Source organism: Myotis davidii, unplaced genomic scaffold (genome assembly GCF_000327345.1).
Source record: "Myotis davidii unplaced genomic scaffold, ASM32734v1 scaffold115, whole genome shotgun sequence".
In the NCBI taxonomy this organism is placed as follows: Eukaryota; Metazoa; Chordata; class Mammalia; order Chiroptera; family Vespertilionidae; genus Myotis; species Myotis davidii.
This window is the reverse complement of record NW_006291010.1, coordinates 807,805-819,819: the sequence shown is the minus strand read 5'-3', so window position 1 is coordinate 819,819 and position 12,015 is coordinate 807,805. Positions and strand designations below refer to the sequence as shown.

The following is a 12,015-nucleotide window of genomic DNA, read 5'->3' as shown; positions in this document are numbered from 1 at the left end:
TATACACATACATATTGTATATGGTTAACTAGTATATACTTTTAAAGGAGACTCTGGTCAATATATTCCAGAATAATGACTTGAAAAGTAATCACTTCTCTTCCCATTAAGATGATTATTATGCTTCTCAACAATGTTATGAATCATCCCACAATTGAAAACTCCTTTCATATTACTAAGCACACTGATATATGTAGTCATGCATTTTCACTGTTAGTAATATAAGAGCTAGATATGGAATCACTTGGTTGCATCCTATTGGTGGTGTGTGGGATCATCCAAGTTCTGGGTGAGTTTTAGGTGACTGAAGGTCTGTAAAATCTCCTTTGCGTGAGTTTTATTTTTTTAATTATTATTGCTTTGACTCAGGGGCTCAGCCACTCTCTGCTGAAGGACAGCCATCACATGAAAGCCATAAATGTTATATTTTGTCTTCAATTTAATTTCTTCTATAAATTTGTTTCAACAATTACCGAGGAGGCATATCATATTTCTGCATCTCTTAAACCTTCACGGGAGCATTACATTAAGCTTCCCATATAAAGTGGGCTCGTCTTTACTAAAGTAAAATAAAAATGGGATGCTTAGGAAATGGGATCCTATAATCCCGCTGCACCATAAAGTAAGTCAGTGGGATTCTTACCTAGCAAAGGACTTCTCAAGGGTTACCGAGTTTGGTCTTAAAATATACTGAGATCTGTTCGCACATATTTGAGGAGGAAGATGTGCAACTGTTTTTGCAAATTCTCAGTGAAGAGGGTTATTTCCCAGCCACACCCACTGCTGTGTTCTTTCCGGCCCAGAGCATTCAGAGTGCCTCCCTACCCACCCCCCCTCCACCCCTGTCCCCACCCCCAGCCCTCCCGCTTTACCGTAGTTGGCTATAGCACAGAGAAGGCAAGCCCTGAGATAACCGGTGAAGATATGACAACAAGTGGACATGTTTCCCAAGCACAGGGGTTTCATAAATGCAGGAAGGTTAGCACAACCACTGGTGTGAGGGGAAGTCAGAGGACGTGATCATAGTTCATGGGAACCAGCAATGCAGGATGGGCTACATTCAATTTAGTTTCCTTTGCAGGCTTAAAATAGAGCCATTGTAAATTATGTCAGTCTTTCTGAAATCATGAAAATGATTGTTAAAAATGTCTCAGAATACACAATGTGCATTGTTGTGTGGCTTTGATGTGTGAATGATGAGAGCATATGATATAATTCAAATTAAATAATGGTAGAGCGGTCACAGGCTTTTTCCCCCAAGGGGAGAGGGAATAAAGGTGAAGTCTCTGGTTGAGGGGAAGGCTGTTTTATTTTGTTCTGGTGCCTACAATATAGAGTTCTTTACATGGTCTAAACTGTTGAAGGGGTTCCTGTTATGTTTCATGTTATACCTAAAGACGTTCATTTGAAAGTTTCTGTTGAGTAGCAATTGGGTGGGAAGTCAGTGTCTGCTGGGATTTGACTTTTTCATGAATATTTAAGGACAAAAATATGATGCCACATATTATGCAATGGGGATGATAAGAATATTTTTATATATATGAAATAATTGTGCTGCCTCAAGACATTTGTCAGGTTGGATGCCTTGCTTTGGAATCTAGTGAAACGGGGTTTTCTGTGTTCGGAGCGCCCAGCTTGGTGCCTCCAACATTTCGTCCTGGCTTCCTAATTGAAATTTGGGGTAAACCAATTGTGATACTTGCTAAATTCAGAAGCAATTGCCATAAAGCCTGAGATTCTTTTTTGTTGTTTGCACACAGGTGAGGTCTGCCATAAATCCTATACTCAGTTTTCAAACCTTTGTCGTCATAAGCGCATGCATGCTGATTGCAGAACCCAAATCAAGTGCAAAGACTGTGGACAAATGTTCAGCACTACGTCTTCCTTAAATAAGCACAGGAGGTTTTGTGAGGGCAAGAACCACTTTGCGGCAGGTGGATTTTTTGGCCAAGGCATTTCACTTCCTGGAACCCCAGCTATGGATAAAACGTCCATGGTTAATATGAGTCATGCCAACCCGGGCCTTGCTGACTATTTTGGTGCCAATAGGCACCCTGCTGGTCTTACCTTTCCAACAGCTCCTGGATTTTCTTTTAGCTTCCCTGGTCTGTTTCCTTCCGGCTTGTACCACAGGCCTCCTTTGATACCTGCTAGTTCTCCTGTTAAAGGACTATCAAGTACTGAACAGACAAACAAAAGTCAAAGTCCCCTCATGACACATCCTCAGATACTGCCAGCTACACAGGATATTTTGAAGGCACTATCTAAACACCCACCTGTAGGGGACAATAAGCCAGTGGAGCTCCAGCCCGAGAGGTCCTCTGAAGAGAGGCCCCTTGAGAAAATCAGTGACCAGTCAGAGAGTAGTGACCTTGATGATGTCAGTACGCCAAGTGGCAGTGACCTGGAGACAACCTCGGGCTCTGATCTGGAAAGTGACATTGAAAGTGATAAAGAAAAATTTAAAGAAAATGGTAAAATGTTCAAAGACAAAGTAAGCCCTCTTCAGAATCTGGCTTCAATACATAATAAGAAAGAATACAGCAATCATTCCATTTTCTCACCATCTTTAGAGGAGCAGACTGCGGTGTCAGGAGCTGTGAATGATTCTATAAAGGCTATTGCTTCTATTGCTGAAAAATACTTTGGTTCAACAGGACTGGTGGGGCTGCAAGACAAAAAAGTTGGAGCTTTACCTTACCCTTCCATGTTTCCCCTCCCGTTTTTTCCAGCATTCTCTCAGTCAATGTACCCATTTCCTGATAGAGACTTGAGATCGTTACCCTTGAAAATGGAACCCCAATCACCAAGTGAAGTAAAGAAACTGCAGAAGGGAAGCTCTGAGTCTCCCTTTGATCTCACCACTAAGCGAAAGGATGAGAAGCCCTTGACTCCAGTACCCTCCAAGCCTTCAGCCACGCCAGCCACAAGTCAAGACCAGCCCCTGGATCTAAGTATGGGCAGTAGGAGTAGAGCCAGTGGGACAAAGCTTACTGAGCCTCGAAAAAACCATGTGTTTGGGGAAAAGAAAGGAAGCAACATTGAACCAAGATCTGCATCAGATGGCTCCTTGCAGCATGCAAGACCCACTCCTTTCTTCATGGACCCTATCTACAGGTAAGGGTAGATGGGAAGCGTTTAAGTGTGGACATAGGCATGAAAGCTAGTGTTGACGGTATGGAGTTACAGTGTTTAACCAACCATTTTAACTATTATAATAAAACAGAAAGTGAAGTTGTTTGAGCGAGGAAATTCGTTTTTATTCAGAAAGTTGAAGTTTGGACTTATTTTTGGATGACTCTGAATTTGGGGTTTTGGAATAGACCCACAGAGTTCTTTCCTTTGACAATAAATTTATTTTTAAACACTCTTTTTAAAGTGGAAAATATGGGAAAGTCATATTTAAAGCAAGTTGTCAAGTGGCGGAAGAATGAGGCTCCTGACGGATTAATGCAAATATGTGTGGGTACTTAAATGGGTCAGGTTATTTGGAATGAGATGGGACACAGAACAGCAAGAGTTTACGTTTTATCAGCCTACCAACAATCCTTGGTAAACACTGTTCATATTCTGTTTCTAAATAAACCTGTTAGGAGCCCCAAGTAAGTGAAATATTAATCACAAAAATGTTCTGTATATAATGTGAGTGGTTGGCTTAAGAAAACACATCTTTGTTTAATGCTTTCATTATCCAGTTTCCTTGAATGCATCCAAAAATTCTTTGGGGGACACATACATGCTTAATAAAAAGCTCGTTATGCAGCATATTGTAGCAGTCACTTGACCATTCGGAATGATTTAGTTTTTAAATACTAATTTTCTTTAAAAGGTATGAAGAACAGTAATTATGTTTATTATGTATTTTAAATCTTACCATTTCCACATTTACTTTCTCAACCAAATCTTGAACATCATCAGGAGTTAATGAAAGGTGTAGATACTTTTTTATTGGAATTATTTAAGCTGAAAGTATTTGCATATTTTTGTCAGGTTCTCTTTTGTGAAGAGGCAATCTTTTTTTAATTGATTTGAGAGAGAGAGGAAAGGAAGGAGGAAGAGATGAGAGAGAGAGAGAGAGAGAGAGAGTCAATTTGTTGTTCTACTATGCATTCACTAATTGATTCTTGTGTATTCCCTGACCAGGGATCGAACCCATAACTGTGGTGTATCAGGACGATGCTCTAACTAATTGAACTACCCAGCCAGGACAAGAGACAAACTATTCTTTCATTTAATAATATTTATTGAATTTCTTTTGCTTAATAGGTACTAGAGTTATAAAATTTATTATTTAAACTTTTTTTCAACCCATATTATCAACAACACATTAAACAAGAAACATTGCTAGTATGTTAAGGGATACTTTTACTTGAAAATGACAAGAGGAATAAAAAAGGACTATCAAAAGTATATCAGAGCCATCCGTATATCATGCTTGGGTACCTCCCCCGCAAAAAAATTATTATATCTTAATTTTAATTCCTGTGGCAGACCCATTACAAGAGAAGGAAAATAATGGAAAACAGATCTGCCATGTTTTGTGTGTAGATTGTCTGTTACACATTGCCCATAGAGTTGTATTTTCAACTCAGTGATATATCCTTTGTGAAGATAACTTCTCAGACTCTCTTTCTTAGACCCTCCCAATGAAATGGACTTTTTAACCCATTATATTCGTGTCTACCGTCTCCTAACTTTACTTTTGCTTACTTTTATCTCAATCTTCTTTCTGGTATTTGCCTCAACTAAGACCTTAAGCCTGTCATTCTACCAAACTTGTGAAAGGACTACACCCATTTTAGTGTAAAAACTGGGTTGAAATCTCATCTTTTCCTGTCTTAAATATTTTTTCACCCATCAAAAGGATAGAAGAGCTCCTATTTTAATAAGTGAAATAGTGTATGCAAAACTAGCATATATAAAATTTCAAGCAGTGGTAGCTGTTTTTATTCATTTTGATTCTATTTTAAAAGTGTACTTATTCAAGCTTTTAAAAGAAACTTACCCACAGTTGGTAAGTCATGTCATTTCCTATATGCTTAATAGAAAATAGAATGACAAACATTTCTAATGCAGAGGGCTATATATATAAGTTTTGGATGTCGCTCTCTATCTTCAAATAGATCCTCATCCTCTTCCCACCCACCTCCCCGCTTCACCTGCCCTGTTTATCAGCAGTGGCATCCAAAAGAAGATGCTTACACCTCAAACAGTGGCTAGCAGGGTGTACAGTATGCTTAGAAACTCTCCTGCCATTATTGGCAAATATGGAAGAGATATTATGAATATTTGGGGGAGCACCTTCTTGGTAGAAAATAATTTTAATTTTCAAAATGAACCCTGTCCTCACGATTTCAAAGTCACCAAGCATTCTTGTCTACAAAGTGAGTGGAAAGGTACAGACTTATCACCAGTTGCCTCTGATTTCATGACTTCATTTTTTTGAAATATTTCCTCATTATAATGACTAGTCATTCAATAGGATTTTTCCATATAAATAGGACCTCCTCTCTTTGCATGCCTAGAAGTGCCATAAGTATTCTTTAAGAACTGAACAGATGCCTTTATATTTTTATCAGTGTGCTTCCCAGAAACCTACCATTTGCTTTACTGTGAGCTGTTTTAAATGTCAGTGATTGTGTAGTAATTGATATATGAGTCTGATTCATATCCCAAATCTAATTTTAACCTTTCAGAGTAGAGAAAAGAAAACTAACTGACCCACTTGAAGCTTTAAAAGAGAAATACTTGAGACCTTCTCCAGGATTCTTATTTCACCCACAAGTAAGTATTTTGGATTTGAGACTTGAAGCTTGTAAACTAACTTGTTGATCCTGAAGAGCAGGTGCAATGAAATGAAAAGAAATCTTGAGAACATTAGGATTTCCTATGACGCTGGTGTGGAAGAACACAGGAAATTCTAGCAGAATTAAAATCCATACTCTTTAAAGAAAAAGTAATTAAAATATGTGTAAAGATATCATGCTTTTGGTGTTCAGTGATAGTCTGCTATTGACTACTTGTTGAGCCAAAATGTATTTTGTACTGAGCAAAATTCAGTTAAGAGAATAAATATTGACGTTGTCTTTTATGCTTAAAAGTTACTGATAGTAAGAAAGGGATACACCGTGACTCATCCCAAACTCACAAAGGTTCTTTTAGTGCTTAGATAAAAGCAGGAAATGCGTCTACCTGAAATGTTGTTACCATACAGGGTGAAGGAATTTATCTAGAGACCACTGGGCATTCCAGGAAAGTTCTGTAATTGCTCAGGAATTCACCACAATACACAGAGCTACTTGCTGAGTGGAGTTGTGTCCCTTTATCAAAATATATACAGTTTCTCATTGCAAGGAAAATACAAAGCAGTGTTATCTAATTGGTTATCTCTATGTTCCTACATATTCGGTCAATTTTTAATAACTGGTTTACATATCAATAAAAATGTGGAGAATTATATTATAAGAACAAATATATAACGTCTTGAATCTGGCTTTTTAATTTAATGATATTTTATTTTTATTTTTATTTTTTTAAAGAGACAAGCTCTGGTCTATATAGCTAGTAATCAAAAGTTTTATGAAAATGCTTCCAAACTGTAAACTAATTTGTTCTGTTTCAGTATATTCAAACCAAAAATCATGCTCCTCTAATAAAATTAGTGGAATTTTATGTACACTATATCATAGAAAGTTAAGAGGTAATTAAGTTATATTACCTTGGGATATGACTCTTTTCCACCACCCTTCCATGCCCTGTCTGTTATCTCTTCTTCACTTTTTCAAGTGCCTTCCCAAAGTCTTGAATAGCAGAGTAGGAGAGCTGAAATACCATCTTCTGGGTTAGCTGGAGAAACCTATCATTGCTCAAAGATTCTCTATGTTTCAAACTGAGAAAATATGTATAGTTTAGTGTTAAAAGGGTTAAAAATATTCCAGTTAGTATTCATTTTATATAGGAAGGCTAAGGAATGATATCATTTACTTTATGGAAAAGAAGCAAGTTCTAAAATAGTACATTTTTATCACTTATCCTATACTAGAGTCCTGGTGCACAAATTTGTGCATAGGTTCGGTCCGGATGGCCCACCCCGATGGGGGCCCATTGGGCCGCGCCAGTAAGGGGGAGGGGCCATGACCAGTTGGCCGGCCGGCCCCACCCCTAATCAGGGGCTGGGCTGGCCAGATCGGGGGCGGAGGGAGGTGGAGGGGGAAATCAGGGCCTGGATCAGGCTGGTTGGCTGCCGCAGTGTGCCTCATAGCCACTGGTCGTTCTGGTCGTTCCGCTGTTCTGGTTGCTGGGCTTTTATATATATAGATAATAAAAGGCTAAAATGCAAATTGACCAAATGGTGGAATAACCAGTTGCTATGAGGCATCTGATGGTCAAGGGGCAGACGCTCAACACAGGAGCCTGGCTCACAGCTGGCAAGCGCAGCGACGGTGGTGGGAGCCTCTCCTGCCTCTGAAGCCATCGGACATCCCCCAAGGGCTCCCGGAGTGCAAGAGGGCACAGGCCGGGGTGAGGACCCCCTCTGCCCCCCGGTCACAAGTGCATGAATTTTATGAACTGCTAGTATATTATATTTAGGCTGATCTGAACTGCGCTTGCGGGCCTTACCCTGAGTATAATATGCATTTAGTGTCAGATATTGCCCCCAAAATGTATCTCTCTTAGTAATTTCTCTTCTAATTATAACTAAATGCTTATAAGGATATTATAGTTATATTATAGTTATGTTTAATTACAGTAATAAAATTATTTTCCTATTCTGATTATCTTTAAAATCTAGTCATTAAGCACTTCTAAATTAAATGCTATGGGTACATGGCATAATGAAGAAAAAACTATTGGGATTTAGTGTCTTCCAGTGACCCAGTGAACCTGGCTCCTAGTTTCCTTATCTGTAAGACTAGAGGCCCGGTGCACAAAATTTGTGCATGGGGGAGTGGTGTGTGTCCCTCAGCCTGCACCCTCTCCAATCTGGGACCCCTCAAGGGATCGGGCCTAAAGGGGCAGTCGGACATCCCTCTCACAATCCAGAACTGCTGGCTCCTAACCACTGGCCTGCCTGCCTACCTGATTGCCGCTAACTGCTTCTGCCTGCCAGGCTTATCACCCCCTAACCACTCCCCTGCCAGCCCGATTGATGCCTAAATGCCTTCCCCTGCTTGCCTGATCACCCCTAACTGCTCTCCCCTGCCGGCCTGGTCACCCCTAACTGCCGTACTCTGCTGGCCTGGTCACCCCCAACTGCCCTCCACTGCTGGCCCGGTCACCCCTAACTGCCCTCCCCTGCCAGCCTGGTCACCACTAATTGCCCTCCCCTGCAGGGCTGGTTGTCCCTAACTGTCCTCCTCTGCAGGCCTGGGTCCCCCCCAACTGTCCTTCCCTGCAGACTTGGTCGCTTCCAACTGCCCTCTCCTGCTGGCCCTCTTGTGTCCACATAGGGGCGGCCATCTTATGTGTTGGAGTGATGGTCAATTTGCATATTGCTTTTTTATTAGATAGGATGAGGGAGTTGGATGCAGGGTCCCTATTCTCTGGAGTTCAAAGATTTCTAGCTAGCCAAGGGAAATTTCCTGGTTCAAGAGATGGGAGACTTTGTCTACCAATAACTTCACATGTGCATGCAGCTGTCACAAATATAGTATGTACTTGTTTTTAATGAAAGAATGTAAGAAAATATGCTATCTTTTTAAAATTATATATTTTTATTGATTTTGGAGAGAAAGAGGGAGAGAGAGATAGAAACATCAATGTTGGAAAATAATCATCGATTGGCTGCTTCCTACACACCCAACACTGGGCTTTGAGCCCTCAACCAAGGCATGTGCCCTGAGCCACACCGGTGGGAAAATATGCTGTCTTTTAATATCCCCAGTGTATTGAAGGATCTCAAAAGATGACGCTCCTGTATAGTGCAGAGAGCAGGGCAGTCATGCCCTCGAATCTTCACAGACATGCCTGGTGGATCACATGCAGTGGTTTTCCTTTCCACACAAGAGTGTGATGCCTGGTGTGAAGGACTGCCTATTGCTGTGTGTTGCTATTAGAACCGGACCCATCAGTGATAATCAAATATTTAATACTTTGGATGTCATGAAGACTGACCAATCCGAATGGACTCCTGCATTCTGGAGCAGGGTTCTGGAGCCCTTCCCACACCAGCTGTTCTTGCTACAGTTGCTCTAAGGGGGCTCAGTCTACAGGGTTTTTGGGGAAGAGAACAGGGCAACAGGGTGGGTTGGGTATTCAGGGTGCTTGGGGTAGAGGCTATTTACTAATGACTACAAAACTACTTCATTAATTTCTAACCATCATGGCTATTTTCATGTGTGATGTCACTGGGATGTAGAGACTGGCCTGGGAGAAACTTGAGTCACCCTATTTTCATCAAACCTTCAGAAAATCAGCCTCAAATGTTTTTAAGTTCCAGTAGAATTTTTTTGTTCTTTTTCCTACTCTATGAAATTCTATCTAGCCTCAAGATCCACCCATAAACAAATTATAATGATAACTAAATGCATATAAGGATATTATAGGCATATACATTTAATTACAACAAAAACTTCCCAGAGTTTGAGGCCAGAAATAACTGATCTGCAAGTGGCTTCACTAGGTTTTGAGCAGTGTAGTTCCTCTCTCTGAGCTTTCTCTGTCAGTGTGATGGCAACACTCCTTCCAGCTGCACCAGGGTGGCTGCAAGGATCAGCTTCATGCACTAACATGGTTAGCAATGTGCTTGGCATGAGGAAGTACTTAAGGTCAATCTTATTATTAATGAATGCAGGATCATTTCATTGTGAATATAAAGAAATATCGGTAAACTATCCTCCTGCCATCTATATATATATATATATAAAAGCCTAACCAGCTGTTCAACCGTTTGACTGGTAGCTATGACGTGCACTGACCACCAGGGGGCAGACGCTTCAACCAGTAGGTTAGCTTGCTGCTAGTGTCTGGCCAATCAGGACTGGGCGAAATGGGCCGGGCACACCCTAGAGCCCTCCCCAGCCCTGATCATGCACCAGTGCAAGGCACCCCACCGGTGCACGAATCCGTGCAGCAGGCCTCTAGTCCATTATAAAGAGGAGAACACATATTATCAAGGCTTTAGGGCAGTGGTTCTCAACCTTCCTAATGCCGCGACCCTCTAATACAGTTCCTCATGTTGTGGTGACCCCCGATTTCATTGTTACAAATTGAACATAATTAAAGCATAGTGATTAATCACAAAAACAATATGTAATTATATATGTGTTTTCCGATGGTCTTAGGCAGCCCCTGTGAAAGGGTTGTTCGACCCCCAAAGGGGTCGCGACCCACAGGTTGAGAACCACTGCTTTAGGGGAAACCTATAAATCTATATATATAAAAGGCTATACGACCATCCGACCTGCTGGTAGGTTTGACACATACTGACCACCAGGGTACAGACACTCAACGCAGGAGCTTCCGAGCTGTGGTGACTTGGCAGTGGCAGTTCTCAGGTGATGCATCCCAAAACCAGAGAGAAGGAAGCCCGATTCCTTGTAGGGCCACGCGATTCCACCTTTGGCTGTGGGTTATATTGTTGCTGGAGCACTGTCAGCCCCAAATCTAGTTTATTGCACACTTGTGTTTGCGTTCCACACCCTGTATGACAGCAACTTTGCAGAATGCCTTTTTGCACTCTGGGGCCCCTCAGGGGATGTCAGAGAGCCAGTTTTGGCCCAATCCCCACAGGCCAGGCCAAGGAACCCCACCTGCTAGAGGGACCCCACTCACTCTGCAGACACCCTTCGAGCCACAGCGCCCCTTCTCCCCCAGGAATTCTAATTAATTTCCTTTCAATGTGCACAAATCCGTGCACTGGGCCACTAGTAGATATATAAATGTTTGGTAGTGGTATTTTATGGGAAAACCTGAAAATTACATTTTTTGTATGTTTTTGTATTTTACTTAACATGTCCCTTCACACAGTTTTTAATCAGTGCAAGGTGAATGCCATCATAAATATTTATTGAATTTTATTGAAAGATTATTAGGTCATCTTACTGCTTTTGGAATAATAACACATTTTTTAAAATATATATTTATTTTTTACAGAGAAGAAGGGAGAGGTATAGAGAGTTAGAAACATCTATGAGAGAGAAACACCGATCAGCTGCCTCTTGCACACCCCCTGCTGGGGATGTGCCCGCAACCAAGGTACGTGCCCTTGACCGGAATCAAACCTGGGACCCTTCACTTCGCAGGCTGACGCTCTACCCACTGAGCCAAACCAGTTAGGGCAATAACACACATTTTTAAAATTGTTACCAAAATACCTAGAAGATATAGGTACATTAAAATTAAAAAACAAATGCTGGTTATCATTTAACTTCTTGGTTCAATGCTTAAAGAAGTATGTTTGCTCCATTGGGCCATTAGAGGACTATTTAGCCTTCTATTTTTTTAAAATATGTTTTTGTTGATTTCACAGAGGAAGGGAAAGGGAGAGAAAGAGATAGGAACATCAATGATGAGAGAGCATCATTGATTGGCTGCCTCCTGCATGCCTTACACTGTGGACTGAGCCCACAACTCAGGCATGTGCCATGACCGGGAATTGAACTGTGACCTCCTAGTTCATAGGTCGATCCTCAACCACTGAGCCACGCAAAGTGGAATATTTTTTTCTTATAAATAAGTTAGTTTAATATAATAGAGAAATAAATACTGTAGAGGTTCTTCCTAAGTAGTTGAAAATTATTTGTGAAGTCTTATTTGAGGTTATTTTTGAAAAGGAGATAGATACAGCTACAAGTAGGTGAGATAGAGGGAGTGATAATCCTGTGTGACTTTTGGAATGTCCTTTTCATTGATTTCTGTGTTGAGTACTTTACTCAGATTGGGAGCTCATTTGAATTGCCATTGGACAATAACATTATTGTAAAACTGGCTACTATTCCTTAGTTTGATTTTCCTATATATTTAATATTAGTAACAAAGTATGCATTTTGCTTTCAGATGTTTGGCTTTGTGTAC

The 12,015-nt window shown here is 40.8% G+C and overlaps 1 protein-coding gene across 10 annotated transcripts in view; it reads left to right on the top strand.

Moving 5' to 3' along the window:
- MECOM (MDS1 and EVI1 complex locus) overlaps positions 1–12,015 on the top strand; it is a 576,798-nt gene that overhangs the window by 533,724 nt on the left and 31,059 nt on the right. For 8 of the 10 annotated variants that reach the window (XM_015564146.1, XM_015564143.1, XM_015564141.1 and 5 more), the window contains 2 exons: positions 1,761–3,117; positions 5,697–5,784. In XM_015564146.1, coding sequence (XP_015419632.1) covers positions 1,761–3,117; positions 5,697–5,784 — 1,445 coding nt within the window. The remainder of the gene's footprint in view (positions 1–1,760; positions 3,118–5,696; positions 5,785–12,015) is intronic. The other 2 variants (XM_015564149.1, XM_015564148.1) reach the window with 1 other exon arrangement.